General features: G+C 29.3%; 1 protein-coding gene across 1 annotated transcript; it reads right to left on the reverse strand.

The window, feature by feature from the left end:
* Window positions 1-15,331: 15,331 nt before the first annotated feature.
* Window positions 15,332-17,869, reverse strand: LOC135922718 (prion-like-(Q/N-rich) domain-bearing protein 25). The gene is made up of 6 exons (XM_065457162.1): window positions 17,829-17,869; window positions 17,579-17,697; window positions 16,430-16,549; window positions 15,954-16,079; window positions 15,760-15,873; window positions 15,332-15,345 (listed from the first exon to the last, which is right to left on the reverse strand). Exons 1-6 carry the CDS (start codon window positions 17,867-17,869, stop codon window positions 15,332-15,334), a joined length of 534 nt encoding a protein of 177 aa, XP_065313234.1.
* Window positions 17,870-18,276: the final 407 nt, after the last annotated feature.

Raw genomic sequence — 18,276 nt, forward strand, 5'->3', positions numbered from 1 at the left:
TAATTTTTATCTGTAATCAACCTATTGGCTGAGCTCTCGGGGGTTTAAGTTTAGAAACCCCCTAAAGATTTAGGTTTGGGTTAATATTATAATAATTTTAAAAAAAAGAGTGGTTTAATAGCTGCACACTTACTCAAATACTATTATAACAAATATTTTTAAAAAAGGAAGGCGTTCTTAAATCTCTTATCAAAATTGCTGGACACAGCTAGGGAAGGCACTGGATATATTTTCTTCAGAACAAGCATTCGTCAAACTTGACATAAAATAAATATACCTCCATTCAATATTTTAAATCGTTAATTTTACGATTCAAAGCTCTTTTTAGAAGTTTATCCAAATTATTTCAACTCTATCCAGTTATCCCAACCATATAAAGATTTAGCATAAACAAAAACTTTTCTATCAACACAAAGAATACAGCGGGGATCCACTTCATCTGCCTTCATTCAATTTAACCATAATTCATTCAGAATATGAAAAGTGTAATTGTAATCGACCTAAATGTATGGTAATTTAAATGTTGCCATATGGGAGTCTCATGTAAAATAGTTAATTTAGATATCGCTATTTCAAATTTAATTTTTACGTTACAATTCTAATTTATGTAATGATTCGTAGCCATCTCCAGTATTAAATGATTATTTTAAATTCTATTGCTATATAAGACCTGCAGGCCCGGTCCTAAACCCTGCCCGAACCCGATTTTACAAAAAAATATCGGGTCGGGCCGGGCCGGTTATTTTAAAACCAAATATTATGAAATCACCTATTATTATTTATAAAAAAAATGAAATAAATATAATCAGGCCCGTCCCGAAGTTTTTATTAAAAAAGCTGAGCCTGGCCTAAGAATATAAAACTAAGGCCGTACCGTGCAAATTGTACTTCTACGGGTATCTGATATATATATATATATATATGTTATTTTATATATAGTTTGCATGTTATTTGATTACCTTAGATATTATTAAATTAATAAAGGACCAACATAACAAATACAATGAAAGAAAGAAGATAAAAATTAGGAAAAGATACCCAAAAAAAGGTAAAAAAATAACATTGTTGGAAACAAGTGATGGCTAGCTAAGATTAAGAAAATGTGATTGTGGTATAGATAAAAATTTTGCACTTTTATAGAATATTTTTTTAGGATAAAAATTTGAATGCCATCAAAAATAAAAAGGGTTAAAGATTTGAAACAAGTAAAAGTTTATAAAAAATATAAATCGCTAAACGGTCCTTCGACTATTATAATGTATCAGGCTTGGCAAGGTCAAATGATCGGTCCAATTCAGTTAAATAACCGGTCAGATGACCGAGGAGTATTTGACCTGAACCGATACTCAAAAAAAATCTGAAGAAAGGAGGAAAAATTGTATAAATACATGTGATCACAATGCTTCTTATTTTTTGGGGGGTCTCCAATATCAAGAGGAGAGCATCTCATTAACAATGAATTTAATGAAGTATGCGATATAATACAAGAAATAGCCATTTTACGAGGTGGTGATGGCCATAATATTTTTTGTGATATATAATTAATTTCAGAAAATATAAAAACGGCATGTTTAAATAGTTAGTTATGCGGAAAGAAGTAATTTTTCCATATAAGAAACAATCAATTACGACGACCCTAAAGTTAGTGGAATAAACTTTTCCAACCATTCCCAATAAAAAACCAACAATTTCCTAGATCTAATTTTTTTTCCTTAGAAAAAAAATAGGTCGATTTGGTTTAATATTCTTACGAAAACGGAAATCGATTGAAAATCTAAGACATCATTGAATATCAATCAGAACGAGGCTCTGCTACTGAGAGCTGAACGTTAGTTATTGAATGACAATGAATTTAAAAAATTAATACTATAGATTCATTTTTTTAAACTAATATATTCAAAATAAAGTTAATTTTGACTTAAAAAAAAATTAATTGAATTTGACCATATTTGACCTGTTAAATATCGGTCAATTGGCTGAAACAACCCTGTAATATATTATTATAAATTATTTTAATATATTTAAATTAATTTACATAATATTTTTATAATTATTATTTTAATTTATTTTGAGTATTATTCAAAATTTTATTTTAAATTATAATTTTTGACAGGGATCTAAACCTAACCTGAACCGTTAAAAAATTTCTAACTGAACCTGAACCGAACCGCTAAAATGCCCTGAACTGGTTCAAGCCTCATGATTTTATCCATAAAATAATATGTAAGTTATTATTAGTATATTGAAAAATTTCAATTATATTCGAAATATTTTAAAGATTAACATCAATCACATTTGATTGATAAGTGTCGGTCATAATTTTTATAAATTTTAGTATATTGTCATTTTGCGACAATTTTTAAATATTTTAAGCTTATGAATTATAATGCTTAGAGAAAAATTAAATCCAAAATATTATTATAAATGACACATCAAATCTGATATCATATTGGCAGTGTCGGCTATCCAAGTTAATTTGGAAAGATGTTTTTCAACAATTAAATTTATACTATCTCCTTATAGATGTAATTTGAGTGAGACGAATTTTGAAAATATATTAATTGTGCGGTAAAAAAAATAAAATATTGTTCATATTAAAATTAATTATTGATTTTTATTTTTATAAATTTATAATGTGCAATTAATAAAACTGAAGGTTTTATATACATGTGTTTTTTAAATTGATGATAAAATAAAAAAAATATTTTCCCTTTACATAATTCGGATGTGGGTTTGAATACAAAAGTGTTCAAACCGGTTTTAAAGGCTCGAACCGAACCGATATTTTAATTTTTTACAAACCGAACTTGAACCTTGAACCGTTATTTTTATCCGATTCTCCTGTTTTTTGATAAATATAATTATTTTTATTTACCATCGAAGGGTCGTATCTCGACTTTATCTATAGTCACGCTTAAAGGGGTATCCCAATATTCGTAAGGGGCGGAGCGGAACTCGGCTGGTAAGATAGTAACTAATCCCCGCTTTACGTTAGTAAGATAGTCGTCTACGTGATTAAGATATAAGTACATATTAAAGTGCGGCCTTTTGTGATCTGGAGAAAAATTGCTGTATATTTTTTTTGAAAATTAAAATGAAGAAAATACGCGAAGTAGACTTAGAATAGTTTTACATTATTTTATTATACTAGAGTGAATAAGAGTTGGTAAAGTGGGGGGAGGGGGGGTGGATCCAAAATATTATTTAATTAACCTATTATCCCTTATAATTACTGTTAATATGTGAATTTCGAATAAACTTTATAAATTTAAATTAAATGACCTTTTCGTAAATTTTCATGTACTTTTTATAAATTAAGGACGAACTTATCGAAATTCTTTTTTTTATATAACCTTTTAAAAAAATTTATTATTTCAATATGTAAAAAAATGTAAAAAAATAGAGCACTAAATGTTAAAGAAATGATGATTAATAAAAAATAAAATAAAAATTTAATTATTTTTTGTATTTTTTTGTTAAGCCTTCCATTAAAATTATAAATTACCCTCACGGTCAGGGTTGCCAGGTCAAAATTTTTAAATTGTGGGAGAAATTTGGTATTATGCGGGAGAAATATGAAAATTGCGGTAGAAATATAAAAATTGCTAAAATAAATTTTTTTGAGGGCTTATAATTAGTTTATACAAATACAAAGTCGGTAACTATTTTTCAAAATGAAATAACATCTTGATTTATTAAAATATATTAATTTATATTTAAAAAAAAAAACTAACGATCTTTTTTAAATAGAAAGGAATGTAAACAAGATAAAAATTTTATTTAAAAAAAACGATTTTAATTTACTATTAAAAATATATTTTATACGAATGTCCCGCAAAACGACCGCAATTGGAAATCTACCGTGTGTGTGTATAACATTATAGGGATAGGCGCTTAATTATCAAGTATCACGTTTAAATACATAATAAGGTAATACATAGAGTTTAACACGATACTTTCTATTCCAGAACCAAAAACTTATTTAATAAAAATTAAAATATCATGAATATTTACTTGTTAAATGTTATGAAGAGATCGGCAAAGTTATGGAATTCTTGCTTCAGTCGGGCATGAATCTATGAAAAATAAAACCCCAAAAAATGATTAATTTTAAACATGAGGGCTTCTGTTCGAAAGTTTTTCTGGAGAGGTTTACAAAAAAAATTTAGATTGATACAATTTTTTTTTTCCAGAGCTGATTGGTTGATTTATCTGTCGTATAATCGATAATTTATTAAAATATGACATTAGTGCTAACTAGCTAACTATTGATTCGTTTTTTAAATTACCACAAAGAAGTGTGTATATATACATTAAAGTACGCCATTGAAAGTAATTAAAAGGAAATGTGAAAAGGTTTTAGATGTAATAACACCAAATTAGAATCTACTAATATAACTCAATGACAAGTAATTGCCCACTGACTTTATGTATGTACACTTGTACAGCTGATTTCAAGTATGTATACACTTTTAATAAACGAATAATCGATATAGATCAATATAGATCAATATAAATCAATATTGATGTTTTTGGATATACTTGTCCAATATGGATGAGTAATGACTAAAAATAGGCTAATTTGGTTTAATCGTTAGGGCACGTGATGAACATCAGTTAGCGCAAATTAGCGATGAAGAATACAATTAGTATTCTTCAACCGCTAATTAACGCTAATTATGGCTAGAAAAAAAATAATCAGCTAAAAATAGGCTAAATAGAGCAACAATTATTCAACAGTTTTTTCGCTTATAACTGGTTTTATTTATTGATCAGAAAAAATTGATTGATGAATTAGCTATTCATGCCTTACACATATTCTTTATTTGCTTATTATAATTTTCCTTCCTAAACACATAATGTCAATCTTGTAGTAATTTATTATTATTTTGCCAATAATGTTTTTTGATGTGTATTAAATTGTTGTTTTTTGTAAAATGATTATTTTTATCATTATTATATATTTTGAGATTAATTTGTCTAATAAAGGCTGATTTTGATTTTACATTACAAAATAAAAGAAAGAAAAACTCGTTTACTATATCAATACACTACACAATGGCGCAGTCTACAAAAAGTCTAACGGATTCAAACCTGTGTTACAAAGATTGGTACAACTTATTTCAAGAATTTAAAAACACGCAACCAATCATCACAAGAAAAATCTCTGTTATTAACAACAATAGGGTGTGATCAGGGTTGCCAGGACAAAATTTTCAAATTGCGGGAGAAATTTGGTAATATGCGGAAGAAATATGAAAATTGTAGTAGAAATATAAAAATTGCTAAAATAAATTTTTTGTTGGCCATAATTTAACGCCTATTATTTTTAATAATTAAATTATATAAATACAACTCGGTAACTATTTTTCAAAATAAAATAACATCTTGATTTATTAAAATATAATAATTTAAAATAAAAAAAACAAACGATCTTTTTTAAATATAAAAGAATGTAAACAAGATAAAATTTTATTAAAAAAAACGATTTTAATTTTACAATTAAAAATATATTTTATGCGAATGTCCCGCAAAACGATCGCAAATGGAAATCTACCGTGTGTGTGTATAACATTATAGGATTAGGTGCTTAATTATCAGTTATCAAGTTTAAATACATAATAAGGTACTCCAAAAATAAGAAATAATACAGATGCAACTACAGTTGCTGCAATTGTAATCACTTATCTTGTAGTACAGCATTCACAGAGATACCTAAATCCAGGAGGTCAATTCTTGACGATTTGAAAGATGAGCATATATATATTCTAACAGATGCATCTAATAAGGGAAATATTTTAATACCTTGATCCTCCGCTATTTCAACAAAATTAAGGTCGTTTCAATAAAACTATTAAATTTTTCCCTCAAATAGTGACATAGCTAACCATAATGATAAATATAGCAGATTCGAGATTATCAAGAAATTACATGTCAGCTTTCTGATCTGATAATGCCTCAGTGAATTTGGTAAAAACAGAATATATTTATAGAATTGAGTCAGCACAATTTTGGTTGCGATATGTTCCTAATACCCGTCATAGATAGAATTTTAAAATTTTATAAACCTTTAAAAATATATATATTAAATAAAGATTATAAAACTATCCTAACATTTTGAAAATTTTTTTCAAAAATGAATGGCAGAGGTATATTTAGGAATGATTTCACATATAGGAAATCTGCTACATGCTGTTAATGTGTAGTTGCAATCAGAAGAATCTTAACAAAGATTCACAAAATTATGCTTCAGATGTGTTCATCTTTACATTTAAAAATTGACAATAAATTTTATGATGCCATGCTAAAACTTAATTATATTATATTTGATTAAATAATAGAATTAAATGTTTACCGTCGATATTGAGATATTTATAAAATTCCTGGCATGACATATTATATATTTGTTTAACCATTAGCTCGGCCTCTAATGTTGTTAAATCAATCCGATTTCTCTCCTTTTTCCAGGCAATCCTCATCAGTCTAAAAATTCGCTCAGATGAGGCATTAGAATAAGGTAAGGAGAAGGCATACTCGCATTTTTTTTCCAAGCATGGGTATTTATCGTTAATACGAAAAAATTCTACACATTTCTCCTAAGCTTTTAGACCATCAAACTTTAAGTATTTTGGCGAATCATAAAAAATAGAGAGAATTACAATCTCCTCAAACAAGACATCAATGTCTTACGGTTATTTTAATATTTATTAAATTATAAAAACCATCAATTGATGGCTTCTGCTCCAAGGTCATAATATATATACATTGTAAATAGAGTTATTAAAATCAAATTTTAATTGTAAATATTCTAAAATTGTCTTAATAAAAATATCTGCTTCATTTAAAAATGTATTAATTATAGTATTATTTGAACATTTTAATATAATATTTTTAGCAATAGCGCCACAAAATTTATTATTAATTTTTAACTGTAGAGATTAACAGGGCTGTTGTGAATATTTTTTAATAAAGAATATTCTGATTGCAACTGAATCTTAACTGCATGAAGTAGATTTCCTACGTGTGAAACTTATCCCAAATAAGATTCTGCATTTCATCTCAAAAATTTTTTCAAAATTTTAGGACAGCTTTTAAAATTTTTATTTAAGAAATATTTTTTTAAGGGTTCTTAAAATTTTAATTCTACATTGGCAGGTATTAATGATAACCACCTGATAGGTGTTGTAGCAGTTAGAAAAAAGAAGAAATAAATTTAATATATTAATTTTCCTTGGGAAAAGAAGTGAGAATGGGGAATCACGGGATGCCAGCTGGGGAAGAACAAAGAGTATATATTGGAAGACTTGGACTGATTTTGAAGATTTTGCAATGTATATTTATTGGTTATTTGTTTATATATTTTTGTATTAGTTTATTTTATCATTGTGAATAAAGAATTTGAAAAGACTTTTGGATATTTGTGACTCAATTTAAGTGTATATTAAGCTAAAGGGAAGGGTTGAGAGTAAGGGGCGTTTTTACAGTTAGTGCAGGGGCCTGTTTACAGTTACGTAAATGGGATGGTTATTGGTTATTTGTTTACTTTTATAATAGTTGTTATATTATCATTGTGAATAAGGAATTTGAAAGGACTTTTGGGATATTTTTGACTCAATTTAAGTGTAGATTAAGTTAAAGAGAAGGGTTGAGAGTAAGGGGCGTCTTTACAATAGGTACATATCGCAACAAATCACGCCATTCCAATTCAGAACACTTCACCAACTCTTTTAATTTAATAACTCTTTTAATAGATGAACTAAATTCGTTAAAACATTTCATCACTATTATTTCGACATCCACAGATAGTAAATTCATTGCCTTCTTGAAGAATATGTAGTATATGGCATATACAGCCAATTGGTATTAATTCATTATTGTGCTGCCTCAATTTGGTAACTTTGCTTTTGGCCAAAATTTACAGAGAAATTATCAGCGCTGAAAGCTGACATGCAAATCATTGATAACCTGAATCAGCTATATTCACCATTATGTGGTTAGCTACATTGTTGAATTTTTCACTATCCGGAGAAATTTTTTTTAACAGTTTTAATAAAATGTTCTTATTCTTGTTGAAATAGCGAAGGATCGATGGAAATGTTTTAATATTTTCCTTATTAGACGCATCTGTTAGAATTGCATATGGATGCCCATCTTTCAAATCGTCTAGAATAGGTACTAAAACACTTGTGCTCATTTTTGTTTCGCCACAAGTAAGGTTTGCACTTATATTGGAGTCGTTATATCACGAGAAAAAGATTCGACCCACATTGTGATGATATAACTCTGTGAATGTTGAACTACATGATAGATGTATACGATTTTCGCAAAGGTAGTTGCATCTGTATTATTTATTATTTTTGAAAATATTTTTGTATTGCAATCGATGTTGATATACTCCCCTGTACTGACTTATATAAATAAAATGATTTTGATTTATTATTGGATAAAAATAAAATAGAATAGAAATAAATTTACAAACTAGACATGTTTTTTGAATAAATATTAAAATTTTATTTTAAAAAAATAAAAATAATCAATTAATGTCTCTCAAAATTATTATTTATATATTAAAAACGTTAAAATACTAAAAAAAAACAAAAAAATTAAAAAATTGCGGTAGATTTTTGCGGGAGATTTTCAATTGCGGTAGTTTTGCGGGAAAGAGATGTCTGCGTGTAAACTAAAAAATTGCCGGAGTCTCCCGCTGATGGGGAAAGATATGGCAACCCTGGGTGTGATACGTACAAAATACTGGTAAATTTATGTGCACCTGATAGTCCGGGAAACAAAGAGGTATTAGAAATACACAATATTTTAAGCATTTTCATCCTAAACCTTATTTAATAGTAGAGAGATATAATTTTTATCAATATAATCAAACAAAATGATGAAAAACTAATAGATTATATACAAAATCTAAGAGCAACGACTTGTGATTTTGGGGAATATTTAAATACTGCATTAAGAGATAAATTTATATTCGGAATAAAAAATCCAAAAATTTTACAAAGATTACTATCCGAAGACGAGATAGACATAAATAAAGCTATTCAGATAGCTACTGTAGTAGAAACAGCAATAAAAAATACAAAATGACGAAACTAAAATCGATCATTTAGAAGAGGAACATAATGATAATTTAAATAAAATTAAAATAGTGAATTTTATTAATAATAAAACAAACGAATATAATCCAGAATTTTTGGTGGATGTCAAAATAAACAACAGCGTAAGAATGGAATTTGATGCTGGAGCTGGAGTCAGTATATTTAACGAAATAGATTGGAAAAATATACTTAATTATCCTGAATTAACAAATTGCATACTAAAACTTAAAAGTTATACAGGAACCAATATACCACTAGTAGGTCAAACTGTAGTAAAAGTACAATATAAAGGGCGAACATTATAACTACCTCTCATAATTACAAAAGGATATACCAAAAATCTAATTGGAAAATTGGATAATTAAATTTTCCAAAATGACTGAATTACCTGAAAGGACCATATAAGATTAATATACAAAATGAATTTCCTCAATTATTTATGTAAGAATTAGGTTGCTTACAAAAATATATATGAAAAACAAGAAACCAATTTTCTGTAAATTACGTCCCGTACCATACGCATTAAAAGATAGTTGAAGAAGATTTAAGTAGATTGCAAAAAATAGGAGTACTAAAGAAAATTAATCATTCACTTTATGCATCACCCATAGTAATTGTTCAAAAGAAAGATAAAACATTAAGAATTGCGGGGATTTTAAAAGATCTATAAATCAAAATATTAATATTGATTCATATCCAATACCAAGAATCCAAGATTTATTAGCCAATTTGGGAAAAGGAGAGGAAATTTCAATTTTGGATATCTCAGATGCCTATTTTCAAATTATAGTGGAGGAGGAGTCTCAAAAATATCTTGTAATCAATACGCATAGAGGATTATTTATATATACAAGACTATCCAGCAATATTTCAACGAGCCATCGAGAATTTATTAAAAGGTTTTGAAGGAGTAGCTTGTTATTTAGATGATATTATAATAACCGGGAAACACTAAACAAATTTAAAAAAGGTACTAAAATGTCTAGATGAAAATAGAATCAAGCTAAAAATAGCAAAATGTAAATATTTCAAACAAAATGTCGAATACTTAGGACACAATATTTCAAAAAACGGAATTACAACTACCGAAAAAAATACTGAGGTAAAAATGCACCAAAACCAACAAATTTGAAACAATTACAGTCATTTCTAAAGTCAGCAACATACTATTCAAAATTTATTTCGAATTTTGCAGCCAAAGCCAAACCATTATACAAATTATTAGAAAAGCAGTTGTTTGAAAATGGACTAATGTATGCAAAGATGCGTATAAAAAAATAAAGCAAAAAATAAGTAGTACTCCAATATTACAACATTATGATCCAAAATTACCCATTATATTAGCAACAGATGCATCATCTATAGGAATTGGGGCAGTAATATCACATATAGAAGGGCGTAAGGAGAGATCAATCGCATTCGCCTCAAGAACACTAAATGCAGCTGAAAAAAATTATAGCTAAATTGATATTCGGGGTTACAAAATTCAAAGAATTTATATATGGGAAAAAATTTTAATTACAAACAGATCACAAGTCATTAATGGTTTTATTTCATCCAATAAGAGATTTACCCACAACATGATCTGCCCGAATACAAAGGTGGGGTTTATTATTAGCCGGTTATCAATATGAGATAGAAGTCAAAAGTAGTACACAAATAGCAAATGCTGACATGCTCTCTAGAAATTCCCTAAAGGGAACTTTCAATATCAAAAGAAGAAGCGCTAGATCAAATACAAGTGGGAGAAACACCTTTAAATGCAAGCTAATTTGAAAGATAAACAATGCGAGATGATATACTTTCTAAAGTATACAGATATACAATAGATGGATACTCCAATAAACTATGATGCATGTTTAAAGGAGTATAGCCAAAGGGGAGAGGAATTACAACTGAGAGAGGTTGTTTATTGTGGAGAACAAAAATGATAATACCACAACAATCCGAAACAACGTGTTGAACATGATACATCAAGGACATATCGGAAAGGTAAAAATGAAGATGAGAGCACGACAATACGCGTGGTGGCCTAATAAAAACCAAGATATAGAAACCTGGGTCGAAAAATATAGAGAATGCTAGGTACAACATGATATGCCTCAAAAGACAGCAATTCAAAATTAGCCAAAACCACCAAAAGCATGGCACCGAGTACATATTGATTATGCTGGACCATTTTAAAATCATTATTGGTTGGTAGTGATAGATGCTAGCAGTCGCTGGCCAGAAATGCCCATGACTAGCACTACAACCGAAAGCACGATAAAAATATTAAGAAATATTTTTGCAAGATTCGGATCTCCCAAAATAATCGTTTCTGATAACGGACCCCAATTCAGCAACAAATATTTCAATGATTTTTATGAAAAAAACAGGTTTCAATTAGTGCACGGAAGTTCTTACCATCCTCAGACAAACATGGCCGAACGTTTAGTTCGAGCTTTTAAATAGAGTATGAATAGAAGAAACGAGAGGGATTTAGAAACCAGCCTAGCTATTTTTCTCCACAATTACAGAAATACACCATGAACAGAAACTGAACAGTGTCCCGCTGAAATACTACTAAAATTTAAACCTAGAGGATTGTTAGAACAAATTTTCGAACAGGGAAAAAAGGAGAAGTTTGAATACCACAATCAAAAATTTCAGATAAATGAAAAAGCTTGGTCGTGCCCTTACAATAATAAAGAAAAAAAATGGGAAGAAGCCATTATTGAAGGCATACTCGGATTACAATGTTATCAAATAAGTATAGCGGTTAATTCGATTATACGTTATACGGACCAATTAAGGAAAAGAACCGAAAATGCATTAATTGAAGAATACGAATTTGAAGAGAGTACTGAAGTAGAAGAGAAAACCGAAGAGATAGTAAACAAAGAGATAGTAAACAAAGAGATAGTAAACAAAGAAATAGTAAACAAAGAGATAGTAAACAAAGAGATAGTAAACAAAGAGACAGTAAACAAAAAAATAACGTGAAATGAATTCAAAGGAGAGGGAGGAAGAAACAAGTCAAGATCGATATCCCAAAAGGACACGATCGAAACCAGATCGACTGGGGATAAATCATGTGTATTAAATTGGTGTTTGTTTTTTGTTATTTTTTGTAAAATGATTATTTTTATCATTATTATATATTTTGAGATTAATTTATCTAATAAAGGCTGATTTTGATTTTACATTACAAAATAAAAGAATAAGAAAAACTTGTTTACTATATCAAACATTTTTCTTTTAATAATCTACCAAACGGGTCGAAGCAGTTACTAAAACGTCTTAATTACATGATAATTTAATTATCGACATAAATATCGGAGCTAATGCTTCCTTATCTTTATAGTTTCCATCTGTACATAATTCGGTCACTTTTTTGGCTGGCGAAATTAGTTTAAGAATTAATAGGTAAAGGCTAAAACTTCTGTATTCTACGTTCTGACATGATGCTAATTTTAGGCATTTTTTTATTATTTGCCAAATATTCTTTAAACCATCTACCAAACAGAATAAACCTATAAAAAATGCTATAATAAATCCCTACTTAAGGGTTTGGTGTAAGGTTTCAAGATTTTTCTAAAAAACTTGGCTAACTTCACACGTAACGCGTGCCGTCTTATAAGGAGTGTAGGTACTGGTCAGGTAGAAATAGTAGCGTACTCCAGTTATATAGTTTAATATATATATATTTTCCATTCAAGCTAAATGCCCAATTTTTTTTTCTCTAAAATTTTCCAGAATAATGATTTAGAGTCGCTTTTTTAAATCGTAAGGTTGTGGCCAAAATTTTGTTGCTTATAAATTTTTTTATTTATCCTGATTACTTAAATCTTTTAAAGTTAGACAGTAATTAAGCATAATAATATTGCATATTTTAGAAATCAGTACTTCCGATTGTTCAGCCAACTTTTACGGAAATGATATGTAAATACAACCTCGGAAAAATCAATTATAAATAATATCTTTTATAGGAAATTTAAACTCCCCCCCACCCTTACTCTGTGGAAAAATCCTGGCCACGCTACTGAATATTATCGCGTATACAATACCTATTTATTAAAGGGAGCATTACGTATTACTCCCTGGGGTATTTGCTTCATGTACTCATGTATCAAGGATTTCGTCTGCAATTCAGTATACGTGATTTGCATTGCATCTATCCAATTTTTTCTTCTTTTATTTTACGGAAATAATTTTTCACGAAATTAAGCTTCTGTTCAAATCAAATGAATGAATGAATGTGGTTTAAACACCATCACCCCCCCCCCCCCAACCCCGCCATCTCCCCACCCCTCCATTCTACGAGTGCCCATGGTAGTAAAAGATAAAAGGGAAAACAACAAATACATATTTGTATAACGAATATATCATCGAAGTTTCATCAGTCAAACCTTATCTTCCAGATCTCTGGTCATCAACATCTTTTGATATCCTGTCAAGTTAACGAACGCCTGCAAATCATCGTAATACATACGTACCGACACCAGGCAATAAATGTGTTCTTCTTGAATATAGTTTTTTATTTTTTCCCCCAAAAAAATTAAAAGGAAAATTAGTCTACGTCTTACCTTAAATTCGTAGTGGCGCGATTCGATTTAACAGCTGATGGATTTATTAATATCAATTTTATCAATAATTCAATTACAATAATCTAAGAAATATAAAAAACTGTCAGCTGTTAAATCGCGATCGCAATCGCGTTACTATGAATTGAAGGTTAGGAATAAATGCATTTGTTTGCGATATCGTGATTACATTCCTTTTAGTGATCCGCATCGAGTCTAATTTTTAAAACCGGGCCCGAACCCGAAATTTTTTTTTGAAAAAATTTACCTGCCCGGACCGGCCTGAATTTATTTAAATCTAGAAAATTAATTTTTTTAAATTACTCAAAATAAACGATATAATGTTATATGTGGTCTAGTTTCTATGAATAGAATCAAATATTTTTATTTTGCAAATTTAAGAACCCGACCCGGCCCGAATTCTGTTAAAAAATATTAGGCCCGACCCAGCACAAACCCGTTTATTTTCAAAAAAATAGACCCTGTGCGGTTCGTAGCCCGTTTGGGCCCTACCGGGTTGGGGTAGATTCCTTTGCCACTTGCTATGCGTCAGAGGTGCAGGCCACGGATGAGGCCTTTCTATATTAACCCACAAATAATAATTAATCCTCATAAGTTTTGGGTAAAATAATGATCTACATCAACGGCAGAGAAATTGATCGACAAATTTTTTTTTTAAACCAGACAAGAATTCCAAATTTTTGTTTTGTTCCTTATAAAAATGTTTCTGCTGAAAATTAAATATATTAATAAATGCAAAAAGACAAGAAATTTTACGACTTTGAGAGGGTTAATTTGAAATTGAAAGGCATTTTTCTATGGTATTAAATTAATAATCAAAAATAATTTTTTTTTGTTGAAAATGGAGATTGGGAAATTCATTTTTGAAAAATTTGATATCAGTATCTAGTATCCTACATCCGTAATATTGATCGATACTGGGCCGATATCTGGTGTAGTTAATATATGGCCGATGGGTGCACTAATGCTATTTACCCTAACAAGGTTTTAATGTTTCCTTGGAAAAGAAAATTGAAGTGGAGTTAAACATACAAACTTTTGAAATTTTTTAATGCAAAAATAAGAGCATATCGATTTGCTGCACGCTACCCGTTTAACGCGAAACAAAACCGCTTCAAATTATGTGTACCTTTAAGAGAGTGCAATAAAATTCTTCACGGCAATGGAAAAATAACCAAAAGTAACACCACCTATATAACTCACCCCCCTTCCCACTCTTAAATTTTTTTTTACTTCATACCTCGAGGAAGGATATATAGGAGGTTCGAATTTTTTTTTTCTTTGCACCTATTTTTTTTTAAAATCTTCCCTTTTCTTCCTTAGCGGATTTTTTAAATAACGATAATACCTAACACTTACTAGCTATCCCGCATTTGTCCCCTATAGAACGGTCATGACCATCTTTGCATTTGCAAACACCGCTAGACGAATCACAAGTACTCCGCACGTTGAACGCCTCACACTGTTCGTTGTTTGAACAAGATTCGTTAAAGCGCCTGCCTAATAAATAATAAAAAAAATATTTAATCGCAAATCTTTTATTTTTTTATTAGGAAATTTTATTAAAATTTTTTGAAGAAATTTGGTTAAAATAATTTTTAAGCATATTCTGTTTTGTTTTTAACCCCCTTTTTTACATTAAAAATTTGTTTCTTTAATTTTTGTTTTATATGTTTTTTAATCTGTTTTTTATCCCCCAACCTCCCCCCCCCCCCATCCCCTCAAATATTACTAAAAAAAACAAATTAATTAAAATTGTAAGAGGTTCTAGTTCCCGTCAGAAATAAATTACAAAATAATGCCCCAATCTAACCGAGTTAATATGTCTATCCAAGGCAGGCCTAGACATTGATTGACCGCGCGGGAGGATAATTCAGTTAATTTTTTAATTTTTTTTTTTAATCTTTAATATTACAATATTTTTAAATCACAAAGTCGCGCGCCGCGCTCCGTTATCACGAATTTATTTTTCTAGCATACCCATTTCCAATTTATTTTTTTACGGTTTCTTGGAAAAGAAACAAAGAAAAGATAAGAAAGAGAGAAAATAAAAGAAAAGAAAAGACCTTCGGAACATATAGTTTGATCGAAAAAGGTTCCAGTAGGACATTGACATCTGGATCTACACTGTTTGTGTACGCATTCGCTATGATTCAAGCATCTATTCCCAATGAGTCTTTCTAAGAGCATATATATATTTTTTCAATAATCTTTTACGAAAGAAATAGAAGGAGTTAATAATAAAATGATAAATTATAACCTTTCACGCAATCCTGATTGACAATAATGTAAGGACTAGAACATTCGCATTGACTTTGATTGACGTTACAATAGCTAAGATTGCCCAATTTTTGTTTGCACGTTATATTCTCGTTGCATGGTTGATCTGAACGTTTAGTTCATATTTCATTTATATTAAAAAGAAAGCAAACCAAATCGAAACTATTATTTGAATTTTATATTTTTTTAAAGGTTGACAAAACTCGAATTTAGTGAGCATTTGAAGGCAAAATATCTGAAGATTTTTTATTTTGAGCGATTTGCGAAACCTAAAAAAAATAGAAATTTGGCACAGCAATCACGTTCATATTATACTCAACTTATTTAAAACATTCCTACCTTACTCTGAAAAGTGATAAGTAAAGTATAAGCGTAAAATGGTAAAATATTGAAAAATTATCCGTTTTAAATGATTAGAAATAAATGTAATATTTAAAAAAAATATTTTGTGTTTACCATCCAAGACACATACGCCATTTTTAAGTTTCGAGGCCATCTTACATTGACAGGTGTCTTGAAAACAATTATTTGACGCGCATTCTTTATCGTGTTTACATGCACCTCCGGATTTTATATCTTATCAAAAAAATTATATATTTTTTTTAAAAAATCGACAGGGTAATGTATCGGGGATTTACGAAATTCCTTGAAAGAAAGAAAGAAAGAAAGAAAGAAAAAAAGATGATGTATATCTGCAATTAATTTTTGAATGTCTATTAAAAGGGATCGCAAATATAGAAAATAAAGTAGCATTAATGCAAACTGTTTTTAATAATGATTAATTCATATTCCAAGCTGTTTATTCACCAATTTCATTTTAACAATTATGAATCATAGTGTAATATTATTAACAAATTAATACTATTGAGGATAGAAATTATTAATCGTAGACTTTATTATTTTCTAATTCGGCAATTAAAAAATGCCAATATAAAAAAGTTTATACATAAAAGTTGTTTTGAGAAGATCCTTAATTAATCTCCGCATCTATAAGCACGCCATGATCCATCGCAAGGCAAACGTGAATGATGGTTAAACAAATAACATGTTTTAGAAATGGAAGTATAAGAGGTTTAAAGGAAGAACTTACAAATTTGAGTGAATGTGGTCGAATGAGATCTGTAACTAACATGCTAGAACGTATCAGCTGTATATGATAAAAGAAGCTTAGCTCGTTCAAATATAAAGGCTAATCTTTATGTAAAGAGTAGTGTTGACAGCTGATCTAAGCCGGTTTAGCCCTAAACTTAGCCAAATTAAGCCGAAAAATCGCAGAATCAAACAGGCCATTAAGCCATATGATTCGGCTGGCTCGAGCCGGCTCAGGAGTTTGTTCAAGCCGACTTTTGCTGAAATTTATTGGTTTATCAAAGAGGTAAATGATTGGTGAATAATAAGATACTATGAAGAATGGTTTCTAAGTTTATTATATCCTGCCTAGCCACTTCAGATAGAATTATTTCTTATCATGATTTTGGAATGAATTCAAGGTCATGAATTTTAGAGAAAATAAATTTCTCGCCTTTTCTGAACTAGATAAGTGTTACCGAGTAAAGAAGAAACTTAGATTTCCAAAAAACATATTTTTTCTTGTATTTGATATACTGCATTTAGCTTTGAGGCACAAAGGATACCCAGAATCACAGAGGGAACCGCTAAAATTTTGTCCTGTTCTGACGACGCATTTCTTTTGGGGATCTAATATCGTTTCTTTGTGCCATTTCCTTGTTTAAACAATTTAAATAATAATATATATATTATAAAATATGTCAATCATAATATTCTGACCTAAACGAATATCATTTAAAAGAAAATATTTTGAAGTGCGATGAATAGAAATCAGCTGGTGACTCACCATTTTGATTTTTCCCCTGTAAGTTTTTCTAATTCTATCATCTTACCGAGGAAAACCAAAGTGGCGTGTCAAGTGCGGTTTCGCATTGATACATGTATAAATAAATAAATTTTCTAGGTTGTATTGACTTGTCATTAATCCCTCCCTATAATTATAAACTAACAAATTGATCATGAATTAAAAAAAACACTAAAAAAGGAGTGAACAAGTGTAACATATGTCGCAAGAGGAGCATACCCCATATGCTGTGTATTTTTGTATTCCCTGCCGCTAAATTTGTATAAATATAATTCGCCGCTAATAGGCGCTAACTGTGAATTTAGGGTTATACTTACAAATAATAGAAATAAGACCAAGAAATGAGTTAAAAATTTCCGAGAGATTATACTATTGTTTCGTAAACACAAATTTAGATAATTACAACATAATCAAAAACCAAATTTTTAAA

Source organism: Gordionus sp. m RMFG-2023, chromosome 1 (genome assembly GCF_954871325.1).
Source record: "Gordionus sp. m RMFG-2023 chromosome 1, tfGorSpeb1-WG-v2, whole genome shotgun sequence".
In the NCBI taxonomy this organism is placed as follows: Eukaryota; Metazoa; Nematomorpha; class Gordioida; order Chordodea; family Parachordodidae; genus Gordionus; species Gordionus sp. m RMFG-2023.

What these genes read in the sequence shown, in the direction of transcription:
- LOC135922718 (XM_065457162.1), bottom strand. Translation starts at nt 17,869, where the DNA reads ATGATAGAATTAGAAAAACTTACAGGGGAAAAATCAAAATG. An exon ending in ACAGGGGAAAAATCAAAATG is followed by an intron (nt 17,698 to 17,828) that starts GTGAGTCACCAG and finishes TGTTTAAACAAG; the next exon opens with GAAATGGCACAAAGAAACGA. An exon ending in CAATCAGGATTGCGTGAAAG is followed by an intron (nt 15,874 to 15,953) that starts GTTATAATTTAT and finishes ATATGCTCTTAG; the next exon opens with AAAGACTCATTGGGAATAGA.